The 25,712-nt window shown below is 46.0% G+C and overlaps 9 protein-coding genes across 9 annotated transcripts; 5 read left to right on the top strand and 4 right to left on the bottom strand.

Moving 5' to 3' along the window:
- Positions 1-55: 55 nt before the first annotated feature.
- Positions 56-1,932, top strand: LY89DRAFT_725657 (uncharacterized protein; the record flags this gene model as incomplete). Its single annotated transcript, XM_018218994.1, has 4 exons — positions 56-328; positions 408-698; positions 751-1,183; positions 1,248-1,932. The coding sequence occupies exons 1-4, from the start codon at positions 307-309 to the stop codon at positions 1,930-1,932; spliced, it is 1,431 nt and encodes a 476-aa protein (XP_018061853.1). The 5' UTR covers positions 56-306.
- A 1,324-nt stretch (positions 1,933-3,256) lies between these two features.
- On the top strand, positions 3,257-4,135 carry LY89DRAFT_766125 (uncharacterized protein; the record flags this gene model as incomplete). Its single annotated transcript, XM_018221713.1, has 4 exons — positions 3,257-3,268; positions 3,319-3,547; positions 3,583-3,659; positions 3,693-4,135. 4 exons carry the CDS (start codon positions 3,257-3,259, stop codon positions 4,083-4,085), a joined length of 711 nt encoding a protein of 236 aa, XP_018061852.1. The 3' UTR covers positions 4,086-4,135.
- LY89DRAFT_725656 (uncharacterized protein) lies at positions 3,907-5,385 on the bottom strand (the record flags this gene model as incomplete). Its single annotated transcript, XM_018218993.1, has 2 exons — positions 3,907-4,470; positions 4,525-5,385. The coding sequence occupies 2 exons, from the start codon at positions 5,383-5,385 to the stop codon at positions 4,186-4,188; spliced, it is 1,146 nt and encodes a 381-aa protein (XP_018061851.1). The 3' UTR covers positions 3,907-4,185.
- Positions 5,386-5,529: 144 nt separating this feature from the next.
- Positions 5,530-6,406, bottom strand: LY89DRAFT_355328 (uncharacterized protein). Its single transcript, XM_018206958.1, has 2 exons — positions 5,836-6,406; positions 5,530-5,766 (listed from the first exon to the last, which is right to left on the bottom strand). Exons 1-2 carry the CDS (start codon positions 6,118-6,120, stop codon positions 5,659-5,661), a joined length of 393 nt encoding a protein of 130 aa, XP_018061850.1. The 5' UTR covers positions 6,121-6,406; the 3' UTR covers positions 5,530-5,658.
- Positions 6,407-7,643: 1,237 nt separating this feature from the next.
- Positions 7,644-9,015, bottom strand: LY89DRAFT_631047 (glycosyltransferase family 2 protein). Its single transcript, XM_018211263.1, has 2 exons — positions 8,584-9,015; positions 7,644-8,522 (listed from the first exon to the last, which is right to left on the bottom strand). The coding sequence occupies exons 1-2, from the start codon at positions 8,682-8,684 to the stop codon at positions 7,892-7,894; spliced, it is 732 nt and encodes a 243-aa protein (XP_018061849.1). The 5' UTR covers positions 8,685-9,015; the 3' UTR covers positions 7,644-7,891.
- A 4,267-nt stretch (positions 9,016-13,282) lies between these two features.
- On the bottom strand, positions 13,283-16,037 carry LY89DRAFT_766123 (uncharacterized protein; the record flags this gene model as incomplete). The annotated part of the gene is made up of 1 exon (XM_018221712.1): positions 13,283-16,037. One exon carries the CDS (start codon positions 16,035-16,037, stop codon positions 13,341-13,343), a length of 2,697 nt encoding a protein of 898 aa, XP_018061848.1. The 3' UTR covers positions 13,283-13,340.
- A 1,485-nt stretch (positions 16,038-17,522) lies between these two features.
- Positions 17,523-18,886, top strand: LY89DRAFT_766122 (FAS1 domain-containing protein; the record flags this gene model as incomplete). The annotated part of the gene is made up of 4 exons (XM_018221711.1): positions 17,523-17,678; positions 17,728-17,856; positions 17,938-18,281; positions 18,337-18,886. The coding sequence occupies 4 exons, from the start codon at positions 17,523-17,525 to the stop codon at positions 18,884-18,886; spliced, it is 1,179 nt and encodes a 392-aa protein (XP_018061847.1).
- Positions 18,887-19,604: 718 nt separating this feature from the next.
- Positions 19,605-20,073, top strand: LY89DRAFT_677724 (UPF0057-domain-containing protein; the record flags this gene model as incomplete). Its single annotated transcript, XM_018213697.1, has 2 exons — positions 19,605-19,899; positions 19,964-20,073. 2 exons carry the CDS (start codon positions 19,605-19,607, stop codon positions 20,071-20,073), a joined length of 405 nt encoding a protein of 134 aa, XP_018061846.1.
- A 1,281-nt stretch (positions 20,074-21,354) lies between these two features.
- LY89DRAFT_742724 (uncharacterized protein) lies at positions 21,355-22,142 on the top strand (the record flags this gene model as incomplete). Its single annotated transcript, XM_018220863.1, has 5 exons — positions 21,355-21,552; positions 21,602-21,664; positions 21,721-21,780; positions 21,836-21,958; positions 22,023-22,142. 5 exons carry the CDS (start codon positions 21,355-21,357, stop codon positions 22,140-22,142), a joined length of 564 nt encoding a protein of 187 aa, XP_018061845.1.
- Positions 22,143-25,712: the final 3,570 nt, after the last annotated feature.

The raw sequence follows: 25,712 nt of genomic DNA, 5'->3' as shown, positions 1-25,712 counted from the left end.
GAACATCAGCTGCAGCGTCTCCCATTTCACAGGGACTTTTAAATCATGGCATAAAGTTTTGCTGACGAACTCTTCTCAACCTCTTTAATTGTATACCATTCTAGGTAAACAGTTAACCGTCCAACACGTCGCGGAACAATTCGAACCACTGACCCGACCCAAGTGTTCACCGCGTCAGCAGTTCCTTGACTCGAAAGCCTTCCACCCATCACCCCGCTGTGCCTGCCAGTGGCTCGCATTCATTTTCATACGGTACCCAGTTGTAGAAAACAATCCAAACCCCTTGTTTCAATCGAGTTTAATGATATGGCCCACCCGTACAGATTAGGTGAGCGGCCCTTAAGCCTCCAGGTTACCTGCTTCACTCTGCCAGATGTTTTCTGACCTATGGACCGTTTCTCCAACAGGCATGCATTTCATCGTATCCACAGACACCCAAAAAGCAGACCCCGAGACTCGAAAGCTCATCCGGAGCCAAGTGATGCGAGGCAAAAATCGAATCAAAACTCCCCGTGCGAAACGACAAAGTCCTACCAGTTGGGGCTTCATGGTGGATCCCGCTCACAACCCACATGTATCATCGGATAGATTAATCGAAGCTTGCTACTCGTTCGTTCCAAGACGCGTAGGATCGGATCACTCATGTGCCCAATTTTCGGACGAGGTGGATCCTGCAATGTTTGGCGATCTCATTCAATGTACCATGTCTCTTCCATACACTAGGAAGATATATTGCTAACTAACAAGTAGTCGCTACCATTACAATGAGAGTCATGTTTCCTCTCGCAGCATATACAGCCTTCGAGGGAAGGGATAAGACATGGTTTGATCTACTGAGCCTCGATGCCGCCTACCTTCATATCACCGCCTTTGCAGCCGAGAATCTCATAGGCCAGCTCACTGGTAGGGGCAACCATGAAATAACTCCGGAAGCAACACTGCATCTGATAAAAGGAGTCCAACATTTACGTGAACGTCTTTTGCTCGGAGATGAAGAAGCCAAGATTTCGGAAGGAACAGTATCAGTGGTCTTGACCTTGGCCATAATTGCACACAGTAATGGCGATTACCATGGTGCAAAAAAGCATATGGAAGGACTTCGTAAGATCGTTGATCTTAGAGGAGGGTTGGGTAGCTTGAGAGGCCGGAATTTTGGGAAGAAGCTTCTGATGGAAATGCTTAGGTAAGTGACGGCAATTTGTCCATGTAGCTGGTCTGAGTATACTCGAAGTCTTATTCTCCCTTAGGATTGACATTGGAATGGCGATGCACAGCGGATCTTCCACTGTGTTTTTCAGCGACGCTTCTTCGGAGCCGTACGTTCCGTACCCTGACCTCAAAGTCTGGCCTACTCGAAAGACTATCGAAGTCAAGCATTCGAGCCCAGATGAAACCAGCTTTCTTGACATCCTTGATAAAGATTTAGCTTCAGCATGGACCACCATGAAGCAATTTTGTTCGCTCATCAACCTTGCAGCGCAGAGTCAACGAAAGCTTCCGCCCGAAGTCTTACTTGACACCATGGCTTCGGTCATGTATCGCCTCCTCCAAATGACATTTGAGATTGGTTCAAACGATCAAGCGATGCGGCTTGGTCTGCTGTCTTTGTGCCATCACATCTTCCTGCAATGGCGAGATGTAAAGCTGCCGCACCCTCACTTTTCATTACGCTTCCGTAGTTGTTTACTTGATCTGAAGCTTGTGGACAGTATGCCTCCTCATGTTATGATTTGGCTTTTCATGATTGGAGCCATTTCGACATTCCCTGCGTCGGAGAATGAATGGCTGAAGGATTGCCTGAGAAACAGTTTAGCGGTGTGCGGGATTAGATCTTGGGATAAGACGCGAGTTATTATGAGAGAATTTATGTGGATTGACAATGTGCACGATAAGCCAGGGAAAGATATCGTTGATGCCATCTTTGTAATTTAGAATTCGAAGTGATATGAATCATCAGAAGCACGCGTTGTAGGTTTGACTCTCTTCAATGGGGCCCGTAACATCTGCCCAGCTAAATAAAGCAGTGCTGTCTTTGTCGTCTTGTTCTTCATTCCTTTCAATAGTATGTCTGTGGGTCGTGGGATCTGGTAGAGCATACACCCCAGTGATGAAAATCTTGGAGTCAGTAGCTCTCTTTTGTAATGCATTTCATAGTCCTATGCATGTCTTAGAAGTGTATTAAAGCATCTGCTCCGGGGTACCACTCGAGTGATAGGAAGAAATGGGAACCGGGAACTTCTACTCCCCACTGGAGACTTACAAATCTGGGGCTTAATTTCCACTGCAAGTTTTTGATCGAGTAAAAGTTTAAGAGCCTTTGGGTTGTCGAAGCGGCACTCTGGCACCATCATCTGTACTTGCAGGTACCACGGCTTTCCATCTATGTTTTTTCATCTTTGGAGTAACGATCCAATCATCTAGAGAGGTCAGCAAATTCTTATTTGCGCCGAATATTGTTGACTTACTGCTGTCAAAGAACGAGGAAGAAGCAGTCGCCTGGAAGGAATTGTGCTTGTAAGGGACAAGAAAGGCTAAAGTTAGCCAACGGGACTCTTTTTAAAGAAGGAGATTGATCTCAGCGTTCTTTGGTACGTCCAGGAGCTGAAATTTGATTACGTACCATTCTCTTCTTCCTGGTGTCCATAGTGTTGGAGATCCATTTGCCGTTCGAATCCCTCCATAAACTCATGATAATATTTTTTTTTCAGATATGCAGGGTATTTATTCAAATCGCTGATGTGTGGGTACGTAAGGAGGGGCGGGAATTTGTTGTGTGTTTGCTAGATACAGCGCAAGTTCCAGCAGATGAAAAGATTGCTCAGATTCAATTGCAAAGGGGAATTTTTGGTATCGATAAGTATAAAAACTCCTTCCTCCTCAGCGCCTCTGAAAAGGCTAAGCCCTTTTCAGCACCGACATGTAAACTTTGGTCTACAATTCTCAGACATTAGGAAACACCACAGGAAGCGAATACAGTAAGAATGATCATACAAGGGTATCAATGTTTGGTGGTGTCAAATACACTTGATATCCAAACTAGATGTGGCATGATAAACATACCTTCAAGTCGGAGAAATAATGCTGAGAGTAAGGCAGCCTCTATCGCGCCAGCATTCACACCTAACAGTATTAGTACAAGATTAGGAAAATGTAGCTCCACGCTCCGGGATATTTGGCCTTTATAATTGAGAGATCTTAGTATTCAAATTCCCGACTCGTATCATGAGGCACGAAAATCTACATCAGAGTCGATAAAATGGACTTACCTGTGAGTTCCCGACAGTGTCCGGATGGCAAGAGATGCTGACTTCTCCATAGGTACTCCGAAACGCTGTACGAAACCCGACAGTCAACAATCACGTCCTGGTCGAGGACGATGTAATGCGATACCAGCAATACACCAAACAAATGGCGGGTTTGAGTCGCTACTTGGGTGTCGAGTACAAAATCCTGCCAGGTTTCCTCCGTCGGGGCGGAGACTATATCCTCGAAGTTCTCGCTGGATACGACGAGAGTTCCTATAATGATCACGCGTTCCGACTAACTGGTCAGGTTTTCCTTGCCGAAATCTTGGAATCTAAGGAATGTTCAAGGAAGCTGAAGAAATCTCCGAGGATGCGGGGGAAAAGGGCTCGGCTACCCTTGGAGGCCTGCATCCGGTATGTACTAAAACAATCAGAATCTTAGCCCAGGCCTACGATGGCATGAGAGACCTTGGGAAGGCTATAAGTAAGGGCGAACATGTTGAACTTCTTAGCTCGCGCAGCCTCCCAAAGGATCACCCACTTCTTTTACAAGAAATGGCAATGCAAGGCATTAGATACTATCGGCACCAGAAATACGACCAAGCCAGAGAGTACTACCAGAAAATTCATTATGGAATTTTGCTTTTCCAAAGTGGTAAAGCGGACGAAGCTTCCGAAATACTGGAGGCGCTACTCCCCGAGGCAAAGAGAGTTCTTGGGGTAACTGACAAGCATGTCTCTCACAAACTTATTTTGCTCTATTGCCAAGTAGCTCTTAACCTCACTCCTTTGCTTATCAGTCTTCCCTTCTCCCACGCTGAGCCTCGACATCACTGCTAGAAGAGACCCACGATGCGAACCACAATGATTCGATCCATTCCTCTCCGCTCAATCGCCATAATGCCCACTCATCTTTGATCTTTCTGTGGGTAGAAGCGCCCTATTTTCCACTAGTTGCAAAGTACAAGACCCAGACAATGAGCAATAAGCAAATACCGTAAATAAACGACCACATCACCATACTCCGCATAGGGTTGCAATTAAAATCGTCTGTACGGCATTGTTTGACGTTTGGCAAAAGCCTGATGAACATCGAGTTGGAGGTAGCGTAGAGCCATCCTACCAGACCGGAGGCGAAAGTCCCGCTGAGGGTGGTCGAAATCCAACAAAGATCATGCCATATCGTTCCGTTCTCCTCCTCGTCCTTTTTTTTTTCTTTTGCTTTCTTTGAAAAGTGGTCAGTGAAACATATTTTGATCAATTAGACAAATTCTCATACCTCTGCTTCAAGCCATGTTGTGAAGAGATGAAATGAGTTTCGAGCCGATTTCTCCGCTTCTCGCACCATCAATTCTTCAATGTTTGCATTGATTCGCATGCCAAGTATATCATCGAAACGGAGCCGGGCTGGTAGGCTAGTTGACCTTCGATTGGAGGCTCTTGCCAAATTGGGGGATGAGTGTGCGCGCGACTGGCGTATAGGGGCGAAAGAGTTGTTGGCGTGGGTAGCAGGGTTGGCGACGGGGCTAACAGGGTTGGTGCTGGCGGTGACAGGACTATGACGGCTGCTGGAGGTTGTAAGACCGGCCTGGAATTGTGCAATTGCGGTCATTGTCTTTACCGTTCGCGCTGGGGGTGTGGCTGGTATAGTTGGAGTGCTCTTTGAATTGGAATTCTTGCTCGTTGTACTGAGAGCTGGCCCTGGGATGATAGGTGGCTGCGCAGGTGTTCCCACATCTTGAGCACTGTCGTTTAAAGGCCTGTTTTGAGATGTAGTCGAAGTCGACGTTCCTGGAGAAACAGGAGTCTGGATCGGTTCGACTTTTCGCTGAGAAGCATCTGGAGCCAATTCTGGAGCGATCGATGGCTGCGTCGATACTGGTGTTGACTTCGTAGGACTTACCAGCTTTTCAATTCTATTACTTGAAGGCTTTGGGGAAGCAGCAATCTTGAGGTCATCAGCAGGGGTTTGAGATGTAATCAAGGCTGCTTTCTCCAGAGCAACAGGAGTCTGTACTGGTGCTGCTTTTGACTGAGAAGCTTTGTCTGGAGCTGGTGTTATGGGAGATAGGTTTGTGTGCGGTTGGGATTTTTGTGAAGCTAGTAGATCAGCGCTTGGATCTGGGGCATTTTGGTCCATTTTTGCTTAGGAAGCATGGTACCTGCTCAGTGTTGGTAAAATTCTTATACTTTACTAGTACAAAGAAAAGTACCCACAAAAGCGTATCATGAAATCAAACTTTGTTGTTCAAGAACGCTCGTTCAATTTCTTCGGATTTCCATTGCATCTGTAGAGACCCAGACGCTACTGACTAAGTTCTCTCGAGCCAGTCTAATCTTCAAAGACCTCGAAGAAGGCGCTCTTGCAAACCCCATGCACCAAGACTCCTATCTTGATATCCAAAAAAAAGTGTCATTGACAAGTTACTTCTCCTCTCATCAACCATCCAAATCCAAACACGACGACAAGAATAGTAATAGCAACCGTGATAATCATCCTCGTTACGAACTCCGTACCTTCCTAGATCAAAAGTTAATTTACGATACACAAAATAAAAAAGTAGACACTATAAAGAAAGAGAGAACTGACCTCCTCTGCAGTACGAGCTTTGAAAATTTCATGCGCAAGGTCACCAGCATAACCATTGTACCCAAAGCCAATCAAGTCGTGCACCATGCTATGGTAGGATATCCGATGAAGCTCGGACCCATTCCAGTGTACGTTTTTGATACGCGCATCGTACACTGTCAAACTATGGCCCTGTTGCTTGAACCAACCTTGAATCCACTGTCGAACCTCTCTGGGGCTTGCTTTCAGGTTTGGAAATGTATTGGAAGGCTCGGGAATGAGATTTTCGCTCGGATGGTCTGCCATAGTAGCAAATGGAGGTAGATGTCTGTTTTTGGACAGGACCGTTGCTGCTCAGGTCTCCTTGATGGCGCCTCGTCCTAAAAAGCTAACTTGCTGTTTAAGTTGCAATATCAGGATGTGATAGAAGTGAACTGCAATACAATCGTGACGGCGGAGAGTGTGACTTTCGTGTATGTGAAGGTCGGTTGGTTTTTCTGAAGGTATGTGAGTGTAGAATCGAGGTGGTAGCGTGGCAGACGCCTCGGGTCGAGCTCGAAAGGTAGAAGGGATTTTCTGTAGATGCAGGACAGTCTCGGAGCGAGGAGAGAGTGGTAGAAGTTATTGAGTCAGAGAGGTGTTCGTCATGAGTGCTCACTACACAAACAGATCTGGGCCCAGGAAGGAGCTCAGCGTGCGAGTGACCTGTAATTTTTAGAAAGTATTACTGTGAAGAGATGAGGAGCAAGGGCTGGATGGAAATTTAAAATTTACAAGTCAGTTGCAAGTTCTTAGACATGCTCTGACGCGATTCTTTCTCCTTTGTTTAATAAATGAGTCTGTTTTGGTGGGGGTCAGGTCTCAAAACACGCTAAAACAGGTGAGTAGCCGACAATTCGGAAGGCGGTGGCGCTGCGAGAGCTTAGTCACGGATGACGTAATCAGGGTTCCCAAGACGACTGTTGAAGTCTACCTTTGCACACTCTACAGCTTGAAGAAATCGATCATTCTTAAATGATTTTTCGTACTCTCTTTGGGCCCAAGAATCACAGCTGACTGTAATGCCTACACGTGTCTCCCGAATAGTCTTGATTATCAACGCATTATGTGAGTGATCTTTTGAGCAGTTCTGAAGAGCACACCCATGTGGTATCCACACAATGAGGATCAGAAGATGTCGATTCCAGACGAATTGATCGTTCCCCATACCGGCACCAAGATCGGTGTTGTCACCAAGAAAACAAAACCCCAGAATCCTAATCCGAGAACCCGAGAAACTACTGTGAGCAGCAGATCTGCAAAGCTTTGATGCAATCAGCTTAAGTGGATGTCAAATTAAGACCGCGAGTTGGAAGTCACTAATTTGGTTATTGGTGAAGCTCGAGCCAAGACATTCAATTGGAAGACGCATGGCGCTGGGCATGGCACTGAGGCATGTGTACAGACGTTAAGCCTTGCTCGAGCAGAAAGTTTGAGCTGCGATCTGTCGATTGTCAACCACAAACCAACGATGCTTTCTTTAACAACATTGCCTTTCACACTATTCCAGCAATTAAGATAAGAGTGCTGTACATGGTGCTGGATGTAGTACTAGGGACAGTAAATACAAGCTGCAGAATCCTCAGGGCGCTCAGATGAGTTGTTCAGGTTGCTCAGATTACTCATGCGAGTTGACTGAGCCGAGGGTGAGCCCAGGGTGATCAGCGCCTGAGCAAGAGCGACAAGCTTATTAACTATATGCGATACAGAAGAAAGAGAAAGTTAATTCATAATACCTCATATCTCACAGAATCTGACGAGATTGGGTATTATCATGCGGGGGGCCAGGCGGAGATTGTTCGGAGGGGCTTTAGAGTTGTTTTCGACCACGTTGTCGACTTGTTCGTTGAACTTTTAGCTGGCTCGAGTGAAGTGAAGCTGGGGTACCGGGATTGATCTCCATGATATCTTAACGTAACCACATTATTATTGCCTTCCACGCACATGACTGGACGACGTCCATTCTTTAGTGCTTGCTGTATTGTGAGAGAACGCAAAGCTAGCCACAGGTACAAATACAATGACATAGACTTCCATATTAGACCTTCATCCACAATCTCAAGACCCCAGTAGCATATTCAGCAATTTCTGATGATCCCAATTTCGAGTCCCCATACAGACGGTCGACAAATGTTATCGGAACCTCCGCAACAGTGCAGCCCATAGCTTTCGCCCTAACCATCATCTCCATTTGGAATGTATATCCCTTGCTCTCTGTGCTCTCGATAACCTTCTGCAGCACAGCCCGTTTGTATAATCTGAAGCTCCCTGTCAAATCACTGACTCCTGGTCGAAGAACTGTGTCCGCAAACAAGTTTGCACCCCGGGAGACCAGCTTTCGTTTCAAATCCCATCCAAAAACGCCCCCATCTCCAGCATATCTAGTACCAGTGATTATGTCATATCCACCGTTCGTATGAAGCTCCTTCTGCTTGGCGATCATTCGAGAAATGAATTTGGGATGGTGAGAGAAGTCGGCATCCATGATAATGACATAGTTTCCTGTGACGAATTGCAATCCGTGCACATATGCCGTTCCCAAACCCAGCTTTCCTGCCCGCGGCTTCAAGACGACATGTGGGGAGTATGCTTTCACCAGCTGATTTGCAACAATTTGGGTGCCATCTGGGGAGCCGTCATCAACGATAATAAGCTCCCAATCGAGCTTCCTATGGCTGCTGCGTCAGTATTGCAGAGGGATTTGCTGCTTGAAAGGCTATGGAGACTCACTGTTCGGTGAAAGTTCGATTCAGAAGCCAAGTGATTATCGGTAGATTGCGACGCTCATTGAACGTTGGAAGAATGATGGAGTATTTGTCTTTGGTCGCCATGTTTCCTGAAAAATCTGCGAAGGAGTGGAAGAATCAAATGTACTAGTAAAAGGTTGTAGGAATCAATTGGTAAAAGGAGCGTCGTGTTGGATTGAGCTTGAAGCTGAATTTGTGAGTGTCTTCAATCAGACCTTCAAGACCACGGTGGTTGATGACTAATCTCAATTTGCTCTAGCGGATAAACTTTAATTTCAACCTCATGGCAGTACCAAGAGACAACAGCTTTGGAAATTTATGCAGGGAGTTCGAGTTGAAATGAAAAAATGTTAGAACAAGTGTTCAAGCAAAGAGTGATGTCTATAATGCACATGCATACCGTTTTCGATTTTCATGCTGTGTGTTTGGACCCAGAAGCTGCTGGAAAGAAGCTGATCCAAACCACTCCCCGGCGAATATTTGTTCCGAAGTTCGGAATTACCTACCACGTATTGAGTGTTGTGAAGCTAGTAGGGGATCATGTTAAGATCTGTTTTCTAGGAGAAAGCCATCGTCTGTGATGACTCGTTCGTCATTGCGTTCCTAGCTCTACTTATCACACATACTTTCACTGCATCTTTGCCCGAGGACTACTTAGAAATTCTATGCGACTTCTCGTTGTCGACCCCTGTTCCATGGCTTACTTAGCCCAGTTTTGAACATCTTCGCACATTTCTGAATTACGGTAGTCTGTACTTCTTTGAAGTAGTAGCTCCTTGAATACCATTAGTATAGACTTGCGATGGTTTGTAACTTCTTTGAAGCCATACCTCAGCTTGCTCAGCTCTGAACATCTATTCATAGTCCGGGGTAGCCAGTATCCGCACCTTCTCTGAAGTCCCAGCCTCTAGTACCTATTTGGACATTTTATCATGATTCAGAATTACAACACTCAGTACCTTTTCCAAAGTTGAGATCATTATCGTTCGAAGAACTTTTCTTAATGTGGTTCTGTATGTTAGCTTAATACTGAATTACGAGAGTCTGCATCTTTTTTGAACAGAACCTCCTTGGACATCTCAGGCCCTGGCTAGCAGACATGATCTGAAACCATGATCTGGCTTGCGGGCAAGTTATTACCCAAAAGCAGGCCTGTAGACTTAGAGTTCTTTTGAGTTTTTCTGGTGGTCTAATCATAGAGTACAAACACTGCAAGAGTACCGCACTCAAAACCCATTGTCCTGCGATGCGCTGTACTGCACTCTTCTACACTTCCTCATTCACTATATTTATGTTTTAGTGTATGCGCACATCAACACTTTGATGATGATTTAGATGAACATAATGCAATACAACTAATACGTGAAATTGGTACATTGAATGATGTAAATGCAGTGAGTGCATTAGCTGCACTCAAATGAGTACTGTAAATACGGTGAATGTAGCCCTATTCCGGATTGTGGATTTGTGGATCAGATTGTGCCAGTTTATCTTTGCTAGCTAGGGCGGGGCTCAGAGTTGCAATAGTCCGTACCTTCCCAAATGGTAAGCCTCCTCCTAAAATGCGGCCGTTATTGCCAAGTGCGCAATTTCTAACCAATGTATGGAATTATCAATGAATTTCTAATCAATTTGAAATGAATTTTATTCTTCAAATTCCTTTGAGTATTTCTCTAGGATCTCTCAAGACGAAATTCTTGTCAAGACACTGAATGTTGAGAAGTAAAAGGTTTCGTGCATTGAGTTTTGGTGTTCTCGTGTACCAAAAACAGCCGCCTCTCACTCCTACAAGGTAACCCTTTGAACGTATTGGCACAACCCGAGGCTCGGAGCTACAATAGTCCTACGGGGGAACTTGGGACATAAAAGGCACAGGTATGATAATATGAAAATTTAAAGTAGTGAAAGTGCAAAAAAGCTCTGATTTGCTATGAAATTTAAGTACTAAACACTTGCATCTTCTTTCGAAACCCTTAGCTAGCTAGCTCCTGCACTATCTCTGACTGCACTAGCCTTTTGAATGCACCGGCTCTCATTGCGCCAGCTCTTATTGCACTAGCTCTCACTACACTAGCTCTCACTACACTAGCTCTTATGGAACTAGCTCTCTGACTGCACTAGCTCTCTGACTGCACTAGCTCTCTGATTGTACTAGCTCTTTGAATGCACCAGCACATGTGCAAAAGTGATGCCAAAGGAAGAGGATTTTGAGGGCGCAAAAGTTTCTACTTAAGGGGTATAGAAAGTGGATTTGTCTAAGCTTTATTAAGAACGCCTGTGGGTAGAGTAAGGGGCGAGAGTGCTCGAGTAGAGTTGTAGATACCCTTATTTCCTGAAACCTAAACACCCGAGCGCTCCCTTATTAGGCTAGAGTAGCTTAGCCCCTGAGAATCATAAGGTTCTGCTTCTTCCCACTTCTCTTCTTCTTCATTCTCCATCACTTCTGTATTATAAGCAAGTGCATTCTGAGAGCAGGCGCATTTCAGGGAGCCAGTGCAGCTAGAGAGCTAGTACATTCAGAGACTCCATTCAGAGAGTGAGTGCATCAAGAGCAGGTGCAAGTGCAAAAGCTGGCTGAATGAGCTGAGAGAAGGCGTAGTGCAGGCGACAATATCATAGTAATTCAAGATTTCTTTGCACTTTAAATTATCCTATTATCATACTATCATGCGTGTGCCCTTTATGTCCTAAGTTCCCCCCGTATAGTCCGTCCCTTTCCAAGTGCTGACAGTGTGAAAGTCTTAACACAACCCGGAACCCGGAGTTACAAGAGTCCGTACTTTTTCAAGTGGAAACCTTTTGCATGTACCATAACCTGGGGCTTGGAGTTATGATAGTCCGTACTGTCCCCAGTGCTAATAGTTTGAAGGTCTTAGCATAGCCCGGGGCTCAGAGTTATAATAGTCCGTACCTTCTCAAGTAGACACCCTTTGGATTTAGCATATCCCGGGCCCGGAGTTACAATAATCCGTACCTTCTCTACAATCTCCACTCTACTCGTCTAGAGAATCTTTCTCAACATGATCTTGTTTCAACACTCCTTCCTGAAAACTTTCGATATCAATTGGGCGATAGATTCGTTGTCTATCGATTCGATCTATCTCAGCAGCCGCGAGCTCAGTGTTCGCAAGAGAAACACCTTCATTCCTCCAATCCTCTTTTACACTTCCGTTCGCCTTTACTTCGATCTTGTCCTCTTTCTGGTTCTCAGGTTCCAACGTGAACACAGAAGGTGCAATTTCGATCTCGAAATGACGCCATCCAACGAGACCCCAAGAGTGAGCCGCAACGCTCCCTCACCAGAACTATTCATTCAGGGTTCCTCAATGTCTCGCAAGAGAGATTCTGCGGCAATGCTGGGAGTAGATCTTGATGCACAAGAGAACTTTCATGCCGCCATCCGACAATCCTCCAATTCCCGTCCTCCTCCACCTGCACCTCCCAACAAGGCAAAGAAGCCTCGTCCCAATTTCTCGTAAGTCTTTTAAAAAACCTGATCAATGCAACGGCAACTGACACTGTTAAAAGGAAGCCAGATGCTGAATTAGTCACAATCTTCGTCGGCCCCCAACAAGAAAAATTCAGAACGCATAGGCATGTGATCACCCACGATTCCAAATTCTTCCGAGATGCCTTCAACCGGCAAACGACTGCCGATGGAGAAACCAAGATCTTGATCCTCAAAGACGTTGACGCTAAAGTCTTCGGCTTATACAATAACTGGTCATACTCCCAAGTCATAGAGCATGCCCCCGACTCTCTGGATAACGGCCCAGCCAAAAGACCTGAGTTGATGGAATTGGCTCAACTCTGGACTTGTGCCGGTGCCTGGAAGGTCCCAGCTCTCCAAAATCAAGCCATGCGAAAGCTCATTCCATTGGTCATGACTGATACCGTAGATATCGGCAAAGATGCAGTTATCTGGCAATTTCTGAAGCTCGCTTATTCAACTCGAGAATTCACTCCACTTAAGCGACTTGCGGTTGAGAAGATGTCGCGATTTGCCTCAATGTTGGTTCCGCTCAGAGACTGGGTCGGTGACTTCCCTGAGGGGTTCTTACCGGATTTCACGGAGGTGCTTCTGAAGAAGGTTATGGGCATGACAGTTGAAGATGACGCGCGATCAAGACCGTTAATGTCTGCGTTCCTCGTCAGGGATGAGTCTTAACTTTGAAGGGTTGTCAAAATGCCATTTACATCGAGACCATCAGGAGCATGGTGTAGATAGCTTGCGGAGGACATGGGGCGCGGGAGTTATCGGGACGTCATACATCTGGGCAGGGGCGATTGCATGGATTTGGGTGGTTGCTTTTCGAGATCAATTGCGTTGACATTATTTGCTCCTCCTTGTTCTTGAAGGTTAGGAACAATGAACATAGAAAATCTAGCGTTTACTTTCGTCTTTAACTTTGCCTCCTTGACTGTGTTATTTGATTAAAATCACTAGCGAATTTGGAAGAGATCAAACCCCAATATCAAAGTACGAAACAAAACTAGACAACATGTCTGCTGTACGGTACCGAGACTAGATAGAACATTTACTTGTCTTTAATTGAGGCATCCCAGCAACATCATTGTCGTCGTCACGTGTTCGATCTTGTCCGCACCCACTTTGAAAGTCTACAATGTCTGTCTCTGTGGGTAATAGAGAGAAGCAAAAATCAATAGCAAAAGATAGAACTAGGCTTTCAGTTCCATTTAGAGCTTCAATCTCAATTCATTGATACAAACATTGGGTATTTATCTCTGTCTAGGTCCGGAAGGCAATCCTGCTCTTGGACCGCGCGGTAATCCACCTCCTTTAGGTCCACTCGGCAGACCTCCAACTGTGTTCCCTCTCGATAGACCGAGTGGCTGCCTCGGCATAGGCCATGCTGCCACCGTATTATTTCTCGCCACTCCTCGACCTTCGTCCGCATCAATCCTTGAATCCCTCCCTGCTGGCCTGATTCCGTTGGCAAAGTTCTTTACACTTCTGTCCTCCCTCTCAGTTGCTCTTCCTCGAGGTACGTCACGAGGCCCGTTGGCTATTTGTGCCTTCTCCTGGGCTAAACCGGCAAAAGCTGCACGGATCTTCTCCTCAGCTTTCTTCATTTCCTGTTCCTTAGTCAGAACCTCAGGCTCGGAGTCTTCCTCCTCGTATTGCATTTGTTCTTGCTGCCTCGCACGTTCCCTTTCTGCTCTGTCTTGAGCCGCACGTCTTTGCATCGCTACCCGTTCGTCTCTAGCCCGCTGGGCTTCACGCTCTTGAGCTTCCTCTTCAAGCCTACGTCTCTCTTGTTCGGCTTCTTCGGCTCTAATACGCTCATCCTCCTCTCTCATGCGTAGTTCTTCGAGTTCCTCTTCTTCAGCCTCGAATCTCAACCGTTCAGCCTCGATCTCTTCCTCGTATTCCCGAGCCTGTACAGCTAGTCTTTCTGCTTCTTCCCTGGCGAGTCTCTTTTTCTCAGCTTGCTGATACCGCCTTCGATCACGAATCTCTTGTTCCTCTCTCTCACGAGCCTCTTCTTCGTCTCGTTCCTGGTCTTCTTCCATTTGTCTTGCTCTCTGTCTTTCCTGCCGCAGTTCGTCCTCCTCTCTCTTGGCAGCCCGGATCTGTCTTGCAACTTCCTCTCTCATTTCCTCGTCTTCGCGTCTCCGTCTCTCTTCGTCAGCCTTCCTACGCTCTCGCTCGTAGCGCTCACGTTCTTCCTCCTCCTCTTGAAGTCGTTGTTCCTCCATAATTCTTTCTTCTTCCTCCCTGGCTAATCTCGCGGCTTCCTCGATAGCCTCTCTCCTCAATCTCTCTTCCTCTATTTCTTCCTTCTGCCTCTCCCTCTCCACATCTTGAATGAATTGCTTCATCTGTTCTTCGTCCTCTTGCAGTCTTTTCGCCTCCAAATCAAATCTTGCTTGCTCGTCCAGCATCTTCTGTCTCTGCTCCTCCATTACTTCCCTCTCAAATATGATTTTCTCAGCCTGTCTCTCATACTCCAACATCTGCTCATGCTCCAAAGCCCGTTGCTGTTTCTCCATTCTCAGCTGCTCCTCCTGTCTTTCTGATTCAAGAACTCGTTGTCGCAGCTGAAGTTGGTCTTCCTCGGACAATACAGGTTCAATGATAGACGAGAGGTCTGAAGTTCTCGACACTGAGGAGCTTCGACTGTTGAATGAGTCGTTTCTTCGTGATCCAAATGAGCTGCGACTTGCGAATGAGTCTCGTCGTGAGCGCATGGAAATCGGAGATTGCGTGATGTAGTTGGGCTTCATGCTTCCGAAATCGTTCATGCTAAGGATTGGCTCTGGAGATGAAGTCATGCTTCTGAATGAGAAGGGTTCGTTTGGCGATTGAGCTGAGATTGGTGTCGAAAACGGAACTGATCGTGGTATCGAGGTCGCAGCAGAGACGGGTTGGATCTTTGGTGGTGGTATTGATGCAGTCACCAAGCGTGGTAAAGATGCTAAACCTGGTGACGATGTTGGTGCTGAGACCTTTGGAACCACGGTGCTTGGGACAGAAGCTGGAGTCGGAGTCGTTGAGGGTTGGCCAAAGCCAGCAAGATCATTCATCAGCGCATCGAGATCACTGCCACTTCCTTGCTTCGTCCTTGCTGGCTTCGCACTCTCCACTCCAGGCCTGGGTGGGATAAGACTACCCCCGCCTCCACCAAGATCGTTCATAAGTGCGTCCAAATCACTCAAACTTCCTTTCTTGGCTCGTTGAGGCTGTGCTCTTGGCTTCACCATTGGGGCAGCTTCAGCACTTTCCACTGGAGGCCCACTTCCAAGTTCTTCCATCAATGCGTCCAGACCGCTAATTGACGGCTTCGTCGACTTTCGAGTCCTTGGAGGCCTCGGAACACTCTTGATAGAAAATGCTGGCTTTTCAACCACCGGCTCTTTTCCCACCAGCACATTTTCGAATGCATTGGCCGGAATCGCTGACTTGATCGGACTCAATGGTTTCGGGACATTCTCAACCTTCGAAACATCAACCCTCTTCTCCGCTCTCACCACTTCGACAAGTTTGTCCGCAACTTTCGCAAGAGCGGGAGTTGCTGTTGCCTCTGGGGCAGGATCTGAATTCGCATTTGCGTTTGCATATCCAAAAAGCTTCGCTACTCTTGCCGCGTTCGAATTGCTCCTCGGTATTGTTGGTGTTGTCGTCAAGTCAACTGGACTTCCATACAACTTATTCGGTGCTGTCTTCGTGCTCGTATCCAAAGTTGGAGCCTTTGGCTTTGCTGGTAATGCCTTCTCATCCTTCACGTCTGGTAACGCCGGTAACGCAGTATCCTCTTTCTTCTTCACATAAGAAGCAAAATAAGCACCCCAAGTCGCCATCTCTTCACGCAAAGTCGTCCGTGTACATCGAAATTTCGTCAGGATAGAAAAATGATAGGAAAGTGCGAGGGCGTCTTGAAGAAATGAGAAGGACATCAATCTAAATGGCGTCATTCTGAAACGGGGGCGAGACTTTCCCGGGCAGATCCGACAACGCTCAGACAGAAACGGCGGGGTCAAAACGGAAACAGGGGGAGGTGGCGGGACCCTGAAACGCACGTAAGAGCGAACCGAGGCGGCAAAGGAGCGTAAGCGAGTGGGTGCCACACCGTTGGGGCGTGTGTCAAGTTACCGCTTCCGGTCGCAGCAACCTTAAATTTGACCGCCACTGAGAGTATTAGAAAATGTATCGTTCTCATTTGATAGAGAGGGATGTCTTCGTCACTTTTGCCTTTACGGCCGGTGCTTACCCAAACGCACTGCTTGCTGATGGCCTCGTCATGGTCACGATTGCCGCTGACAAGATGGCAATCACTCTGGAGATGCCAGAATTTGACAGACCGTTAGCGAGATGTTGAGGGTCCCGCTCTAACCTTCTCAATTTATCCGTCAGAAAACACTCAAGAGCAGAAGCCTCTGAGCAGGGTAGGGCGGCCCTCATCACGTGACCATTTCCTATAGAGTGATGAGATGGGAAGCTTCTGCTCGGGGATTATATGTCTTTGCACCCATCTTCTGCAATGGCCGACGATAAGACCTCCGCAAGCTCTGAAGTGCTGGGAGGAAAGCTGCCCCCACGTGATCGATGGCCGGCTGCTAAGTCAGATTGTCTCTGCACTGGCTTTCCAGCACAGGGGTCTTAGTTTCTACTGGATGGTGGCTGCTCCGATTCCAACATATTATTGCGGCGCGAGCCCTTTAGAGACCTCGGTGCAGCTCCACGCTTTATCAGATTCGCATCGCATTTCCTAATTCATCAAACAAACATTGGGCGGTTATTGTCCCAGAATTCTAGCCTTACAAGGCATATTTGCCGATGCGGAAGCTTGCCTCACACCGATTGAGTTATTGTTTGACATCAAACGCATATCACATGTATCTTCCCGATTGGAGACTGTCACTCTCCGCTGTATTCATCCCTGCAAAGTCCTTCGTTGTTCCTGTCGTGCTTAGCATAGCTCTCCTGAATTTGGATTCTCGCATCTGAACAAGTCTCTCTTTTCGTCGTACACCCCAGCGTTTGAGTAACACCAAGTAGCACAGTAGTATGCCAGTGTTGAAAATTATCTACTGTTTCTTTCCAAGATGGTTCTTTTCGCTCTTTCTCAATTGAACATGGCGCAGTCTTTAAGCAAAATTCTATCCTACCCTTTCCAAGCCGAGCACAACTAGTCTTTCATGGGCCCAAATGTCTTTAGATTCAGTACCACTCATCGACGCTTTGCAAGGGCTTCCAGATCTGGATACTCTTAATACGTACATAAATCACTCCTCCACTCTCACTCAACTGTTTTCATCGTCGAACAACTTCACATTCTTAGCACCAACGGATGAATCCTTCCAAGATTGGTTCTCTAGTTCTGGAAACAAACACTCGACGTCATTGAGGCAACGTTGAGTTATCATCTTCTCAATGGTAGTTTCCCAGTTGTGTCGTTTATGGAGGAACCTCAGTTCATATCCACGAGTCTCAGAAATGAAAGCTATGAGAACGTCACAATTTATCCGCCAGGTCAACGTGTGGAAATCAACACAGGGTTTTATGGGCCTCAGATCTTATCAAACAATAAGGCCATTTCGAAGATCGAGCGAAAAGTAAGTTTACGAACCCCTCGGACTACGCAGAGTCAGTGATAACTAGCAGGACACCCTTTGCCTCGGCGGTATCATCCAGGTCGTCAACACCATGCTGCAAGTACCCATCAATCTTGGAATTCAACTATTTGAACAAGCCAATCTGAATTATTTTGTGGCCATCCTCAACCAGATAAATGTAAGTAAATTCTCAGGCCACATTTCCTTTAGTTTTATCCATCTGCAGAAAATCGCTCCAGTCACATTCTGACTTTTCTAGCTTCTAGCTCTCAACAATACGGATCTCGCTGACTTCATTTACGACCTCACAACAACCCCTAACCTCACTTTCTTCTGCCCCAATTCCGCAACGTCCCTCGCCTCATTCAACAACCTTTCACAGTCGTTATCTGCAAATGAACTTCTTGATCTCTTCAATTATCACGTCGTTTATGATTTTGTGGGGTACAGCTCTGTACTCACTAACGGGTCAACCGCGAAGACTGCCCAGGGTAAGGACATTATATTCACCAGAGATGCCGAGGACAACATCTACGTGAACCAAGTACCAATAACTACTGTGGATTATCTGGCTGCAAATGGGGTCTTTCATGTCGTTGATGGGTTGGAATTCTTCATTGTCCGGGAAAATTAAAGCAATAGAGCTAACACCAAGTAGTATTCTTGATCCAAATAACGTTACCATACCTCCGCAGATTCCAAGAGCAGCGGCTTCGACTTCCTCTCCAGCATCTCCCCACAACGGCCTCTCGACCAATGGCATAGTCGCAATCAGTGTCGTCGTCCCTGTAGCTGCTCTCGCAGTACTTGCATATATCCTGTTTTGGTTCGTCAGGAAAAAGAGAAAAGAAAAGAAGATGACAGCCGACTCGCAAGGGCCAGATCCTTCTATTTCTGGAAAGACTGCAGGAGAATTGTCTAGCGATTCTGCATTGAGAGAATTGGATGGCGATGATGCCAAGAAGGAACTCGGTGCGGTACGCCCAATGAGTGAACTGGACGCAGCGGCAAAGCCTGTTGAATTCCCCTCGCCGCCTCCAGCTATTGAATTGGACGCCACGCCAAAGAGAGAACATGATCATTTACTGGGGGAGGAAGGACATGGTACACCATTAACGGCAGTTGTTGTTTCGCCCATGACGGATGTCGATGTTCCGATTAGAGAAGGAGAGACTACAGCTATGAATGGCGATGCAACGTCACAGTGATGGATTGAGCTTTCATAAATGTCTTTCTGCAACATGTCTGCTGTGTGCTTCAAGCTGCTGTTGCATGCTTAAGTAGACTGCATCATGTATTGATTTTCTACCCCCTTGCGAGATAGGCAGACTGGCTACTGTAATCTTAAGAATGGATTGGTGCTTTGACATGGTGCTGTTGGAAATCAGAGACAGTGCTATGCCGTTACAACTAATGTGTGCTCATTGATATGGCCGCACGTACTATATAAATATATTTGAGTATCGAATGTGTTGTGAGTCCTCACTCCCACCTTTGTTTTAACGTCAAGTGCAATTACTCTCCTCGAGTACCTAGTTTGTCTAATTGGCGGACTGTTTCATTGACGTAGAGATCATAGATAATGGATTAAGTGTGAAGCTATCATACGAATTAGGCTCCGTCGCTAAAGCCCCTGAAATCAGCCTTCCGAGAGTGCCGAGCTTCTGGCGCAGATTGCGCGAACTGCGCGAACTGCCGAGATTCTAGACGCCATCGTGTCCAATAACGACGGCGTCAAACACCACGTGTAGAATTACGCGTCGCACAACTTCAACAAACTGGTTTCGAGAGATACATCCAGAAGATAGTAGATGACATCACTTGATGATAGTCCGATAAAATAACGACATCGTCCTGTTTCCCATGAGGTGCATCGATTCTCGCTTCACCATATCCCTCTCTCTAAGAACTCAGCCTCACTTCACGATGCGCAAATACTCATTCCCTCAAATACTCGCATTTATCCTCTCTTTCTTCCTCCCTCCTGTTTCCGTTTGGTTCACCGAAGGATTTGGCGTGGATTTCTGGATCAACGTGGTCCTCACCATTCTCGGCTTTATCCCTGGTTCCATATATGCAACGTACATTTGGATTGTGTGGATTGAGAGAAAATGGCAAACTCATCATGGCAAGGAAGTTACAAACCACCCCTTCTTGATTTTCAGCAAGGAGTTCGAAGTCAGGAGTAGATGGAAGGGCAATGGTCAAGATGGGTTCTTCGGTAAGTCATTTATTGGACTTGAAGATCCAAAAGCGATAAATGACAAGGCTAATTTATGTTTTAGGATACTTCGATGACAACATCAAAGGTGGCCATGGACCAAATATGGTTGGAGGGGATGTGGATATCGAGCGAGCTAGACCGATCCGGAATGAACAGCAAGTCGCTGTATGAGGGAGGTTGTTGGTATACTGAGTTCCTATTGGAGACAGAGAACTCGGTGCTGATGGCCAGGTGCAGGTGTATATTGTATCTTGACAAGTTCATAAGTGTCATCAGTTGAAATTTGTTTTAAGATTACCCCACTATCTAAAGCCGCAATGTCTCACCAGGTGTCTTGTCTCATATGCCGGCTTTCTCATACAGTTAAGATCTACAGCGTCTTTCGTTTCATTGGAGACCGAATAACCTTCAGGTCAGAGGTTAAAGACGGAGTAGATAAGACGCTGCATCGTTGTCATAGCAAGTCTCTTGTATCTGTGTACTCCGTATCGCCATGCAGATATCAGATTCTGCTGTGCGATATGTGGCTGGTACGGTATTCATCTGCGCAAAAAACAAGGGTAAACCAGAGGGATATGTTTTGAGACTTAGCCCCCGGCGGCTCGATTAGGAGGCGGCTCTCGATCATATCCAGAAACAGAATTGCGGGGGCCAAGGGATCATTATGAGCATTGTCTCGGGAATCAGAACAGCCGCTGTAGCGTTCGGACATTTCACCAGTGGTTCCTTGTAAGCGTTTCCCGCTTTGGAACCTAGACGCCAAAGGCGCCGCCACTTTGTCCTAGGCTTGAGCCGCTGATGATCATTTCACTCCTGCACTCCCCGTCGTGTAACCGCTCAGCTTGTTGACCTGGAATGGATCTACACATATTTTTTTTTTTTCTTCCCGAGTTCTTTTCCTTGCATGGTTGAGAAGCCAATGCGGAGAGATCCCCGGACCTACACACCTCATCCCCACTGAACATTGAAGCTTCGAGGCTGTCGTCTATCGAGAATTACCGCTACATGTAGTTTGATAATCTGCTTCATTAATTAAAATGACCGCTAAAATAAATTTTGTTTTGCTCGCTTCATAGCAAATCAACCAGATTGAGCTTTGAAATGTGTTGTACATAGCTCCAATCCAACAACTGATCATCTTTCCAAATTTGTAGCTTCAGCTATCATTTCATCTGAGTTGAGTGGATATGAATGCATTGCATTGTATGCGCAGCTAGGGATGAAAGTATTCAGCTGTCCAGACTTCCTCATTTCATTGGTGTTTGTGAAAACTACCTCATGACTGTCAAGTTCCGTCTCGAGTATATAAAGCTTTGATCTTCCCCTAATTAACATTACATGCTTCATCACCATCTTCAACAGCAGTAGCATCTCCTTCACCACTCAACATCCTTCCTTCAGTTACAGAATCACCTTTTCTGAGCACCAGGCAAATTCTTCAAATTCTTCAAGATGCATTTCACTAAGATCCTCTCAGCTGTATCATCTGCTGCTCTTTTCACCTCTACCGGAATGGCACAAATGACTGCCCATCAGATTGTTGCCAACATCAACATTATTACAGGACAGTCTCAGGCATTGCAAGCACCAGCCAACTCTATCAACATCCTCAGTGGTCCACTCTTCCTGATTGGTCAAGGACCCTTCCCTGTTATATTTGCCTTCCATTTGAAAATGGTATTTGCTGAATTGTACGTAGCAAATCGTCATTGGATTTACCCAGATCGTCAATACCGTGACCAATGATATCACAGCAATGGCTGTAAGTCTTCCGAGATACTCTTAATCTACTAGATATCAACTGACACAGAACTTCAGGGAACCCAACCTTTCTCTGTGTTGTCAGATGAACAGTCCATTCTTGATGCTTTCACCACTGTATGTTTCCACCCAAAGATGCCATGCGTAATGCATCGTTGACACCTAGCCATAGTTCGTGACGGTTCATCAAGAACTCCTCAACATCTTGATCGGTAAATCCGGCATTTTGAATGACCTTCCCCTGATCGGTCCTCCAGTTGCCCAAGTGCTAAGAAGCCTCGAGGCTGTTGTTGATGTGAGAATAATCACTCTGCCCGCAATGATAAAAGCACAATGCTAATACAGTGCCTTTTATGCAGACCATCGCATTCAACCTGGTTGACCTCGTGCCAGATGTCGCGGCACCTTTCACATCCCAGAAGAACTCGTTGGATGTCACGATCGGTCTAGCGATCACGGCATATACTCCAGTCGTCTAACGTGATAGTTGAAGAATATATGCGATAAAGACTGGATGAACAAGATGTCGGTTATTGATACTCTAGATTCAAGAACAAGTCGAGCGTGCGGAAATGGTTCGGGTTTATTGTTGATCCTGATTTGAAAGTGTTGTGGTTGTTGATCTGTGCTTTGAGGTTCAAGATCATTGATAAATTTGAGGCTACATGAGAATCAAACCCCTTCTTGCGCACCAGTCTTTGAAAGTCATATCATGGTCAAGCATTGCCGTTTCTAGATTGGGACATCCGAGAGAGAGATAAGGCCGAAGATGAGGTAGCCAGGCTTTGACACATATCGTGAAAAAAGCAGAGCAGGTATAAGTGCCAAGCTTGCTTGCTGCTGAAATTAGATTGATTTCGGCTTCCAACTTTTTGAACTCCACTTCGATCTTCTGATTTCCGAACGAAGTCACGAATCTGATGTCGATTTTGCAACAATTGTTGCACATCGCACGAACCTTGGTGAGCTAAGCGAGCGGTCAAGGGTGAAAAGGGGCTGCATCGGGTAAATGTTTAGCAGCCGATTTCTGCTGACCTTTCTGCCTGACATCATTGCAACATATCCTTTCACTGCTCTCTTGTAAATCCAGACAGAGAGCTGCGACAGTGTAACTGATATTAAAGAAGAGATAATTTACCACTTATCTAGTAGTTACAACTGCATTATTATTATTATCACGGACCATGCAATAGTCCTCCATCTCACCTTGGTTAAAATTCAGTTTCATCTTCCGCCAAGTCTCTCGCTAGACATTCCCTTGCCAATTGTTAGGATGACAAGGCATAAAAGATCATTGTCAATAAAAGTTTATTCGTTGTAAAATTTTGATTGCTGTTCATGTTTCTATTCGTAATAGACTATCCCTGTGCACAAGCCTAATTGTATTGCAAGGGTGAAAACAAGCGTATCGCACAAAAGGACCACTCATACCGAAGCAAAGTTCATCGTCTAAAAATGTTTTCTCGTCCTGGAAGCTTCGCACTCATGTATCGAATTATATTTGAGCTTTCGTTACGTTAGTATGTACGTTGTGATCGCTCCTTACTATTCTATTTGTAGAAGGTGCTTTTCATTTTGTTTTCTTTTGTATCCTCATGTTGGTAGTACCGTGATTCTAGGTCAGCCAGAACCTACTTCTTTGAATAGCAGACGAGGGTAGTGGGATCTTCCAATCTCGCTTTCTCTCCCTTGTTGTAAAGACCAAGTGAGCTTCCTATTCCTCTTGTTTGATCAATGGCTCTGATAAATCGTGTTCAAAAGCCAATGACGTTCTTTCGCTTGCACCAGCGTTGAAAACTCGAGCTCAAAGAAAGTGGAAGTTCGTGCCGGGCGAGACGAAGATTACCAATTAATCACTTGCCCCTCGACGGAGTCCTCGTCTACTTCGAACTACATGAGAAATTGTCAGGTATATAAGATGGTGACGATCCTCCTCAAATACTTCGGGATCGCTTTATCAAACATCGATTTCAGCATCGAAATTCCTCTTTCGCAGCATCTTCCAACTCCATTGCCATAGAACAGGTCGCAAAAATGAAGCTCGCTAATTCTTTCACAACTGCCTTGCAAATGGCCTTCTTCGGTATGTGAAGTTCTGCCTTTATTCTGTAATTATCCTAAGAACCGAGATCTTTGGGACTTTCCTCGAGAGTTGCCCATCAAAGAAGATGCGTTGCAACTCCTCGAATGAGCCCCTTATCTATAAATTTTCTTATAAAATCTCATATTCATGTATTTATAGTGACTCTCAGCCCACTCGGGGCCACTGCTACACCCTGTAACGCCGGCGATATTGGTGTCGGGATTGAACAACTATGTAATGGTATGTCAGATTCTGCCCTTTGTTTTTGTTTGTTCGAGGAGATGCCTTCAGTACTCTTCTCAAGAGCTATTCTCCAAAAGGAATGTAATTTTAACTCCTGGGTTGAGCTCCTCGGCTTTTAGATCTCCGTACATCGTGTATACTGATATGTTAATAGTGGGAACTCCTGGTACCGGCTCTACTTACGAGTCATCTGTCGCGGTCATATATTCGCCTGGCAGCTGCGATACTCAAGATTCAAGCAATCAGGGAAGCTCTAATGCCAACATCTGTACATCACAATACACTGGCGGTACTGAGGTCTTTTGCGACAGTGATGGCTTCACTGTGGCTTCGATCGTAACATCGGATTTCAAGGTTTACGGCAGCTGTTATTCGCCAGTGGACGGAGGGCAGTCTGGGGAATGTTCTCCAATCGCGTTTGGAACTTCGCAAGTTTACTTTTGCTGTCAGCCATAAAAGCCAGAGCATGTTACTCAAAAGAGACGGGGACTCCAAAGTAGTTTCATGTAAGAGACCTATTAAGATTATAGACTGAGATCTATCATTCATTTGGAGTACGCATGCATTTAGGGAAGCAGATTTACTTCTATGCACTAGCCGACGGGCCTTCAGTCTTTCCCCCATTTAAGTTCTCAGGAGATTCGATGCTACAAGATTTGGCCTTGAAAGATGCGAGTTTTAAATACTGTAACTCTTAAATGCGAATAGTTTTGAAATCCTGAAGCTACAGAGCTGGCAGGTACTTTAATCCATAAGTTTTGAGAAGCACCAAGATCTCTCAGTTACAATTATTCAATCCATTCCCCACAATCACATCCCACTGTAAACAATTCACTGTCAGAATCCCGCCCAACTTCGCATCCGTCTCATCCGTCTCACCTAACTGCTGTTAGCACTGTCCGTCGCTTTCAACTCATTAGAAAAAGAAAGAGAAAAACTCACAATCATCCAATGCACTCTGCAACATCACCACACAGTTCTCGTCGATTGAGAGACCAATCGCGCCTAGGTTTTTATCGTCCGATTGCGACGGGTTGATTGTATTAGTTGCCATCATACAAGCGGGGTTTGGATCAAAGCCAATGCCAATATTCAACACCGCTGCCAACTTTCCAGTAGGAGCGGGTGCTATGCCTGTGCCTGTAAAGGTATACTCAAGGGAGTAGGTAGGGGTCAGGGAGTTTATTGTTGCCGATGTCTCGCAGAAAGTGGAGATGTAGTGCAGAGCTTCAGAGCGAGGAATGCCTACGCATCCTATTGGAGGACAGTCAACTTGGCTTGCTGTCAGTGGGGGATAAGTTGCTGTGGTTGTGGCTGGCGGCGGTGAGCGCGAAGGCGGTGGTGGAAATTCTGGAGATATGATCTTGGGCACAAACGTTGCTGTGGGTGTGGGCGTAGCAGATGCTGAAGCGGTCGGAACAGAAGACAAAGGAATGCTCGTCTGTGCAGACTGCATCGAAGAGTTAGGGGTTGGCGAAACTATGGTGGATGTTATTGAAGCAAGTGGCAATGCGGTCGTATTTGTTATGCTACCCGAGCTTGATGAAGCAGGAAGACTTGAATTAGTTGTATAGTCCTGACTGGATGCTGTGTTTGATTGAGCCCATACTGACTCTGTTGAAGAGATATTGCTCGAAGGGAAGATGGTATAGGAAGGTAAAACAGTATTTCCAGCAATCGAGTTCCACCAGTTAGTGGTGCCATCATAACCCGCAGGTTCTGA

Source organism: Mollisia scopiformis, assembly GCF_001500285.1.
Source record: "Mollisia scopiformis unplaced genomic scaffold LY89scaffold_36, whole genome shotgun sequence".
Taxonomy (NCBI): Eukaryota; Fungi; Ascomycota; class Leotiomycetes; order Helotiales; family Mollisiaceae; genus Mollisia; species Mollisia scopiformis.
This window is presented reverse-complemented; position numbering and strand designations above follow the sequence as displayed.

Bases quoted from the DNA above. Each gene is read 5' to 3' on its own strand.
- LY89DRAFT_355328 (XM_018206958.1), bottom strand. From the start codon at position 6,120: ATGGCAGACCATCCGAGCGAAAATCTCATTCCCGAGCCTTCCAATACA. The intron at 5,767-5,835 runs GTCAGTTCTCTC...CTTTTGATCTAG, and splicing joins AAGCTCGTACTGCAGAGGAG to GAAGGTACGGAGTTCGTAAC.
- LY89DRAFT_631047 (XM_018211263.1), bottom strand. From the start codon at position 8,684: ATGGCGACCAAAGACAAATACTCCATCATTCTTCCAACGTTCAATGAG. The intron at 8,523-8,583 runs GTGAGTCTCCAT...CAGCAGCCATAG, and splicing joins AATCGAACTTTCACCGAACA to GAAGCTCGATTGGGAGCTTA.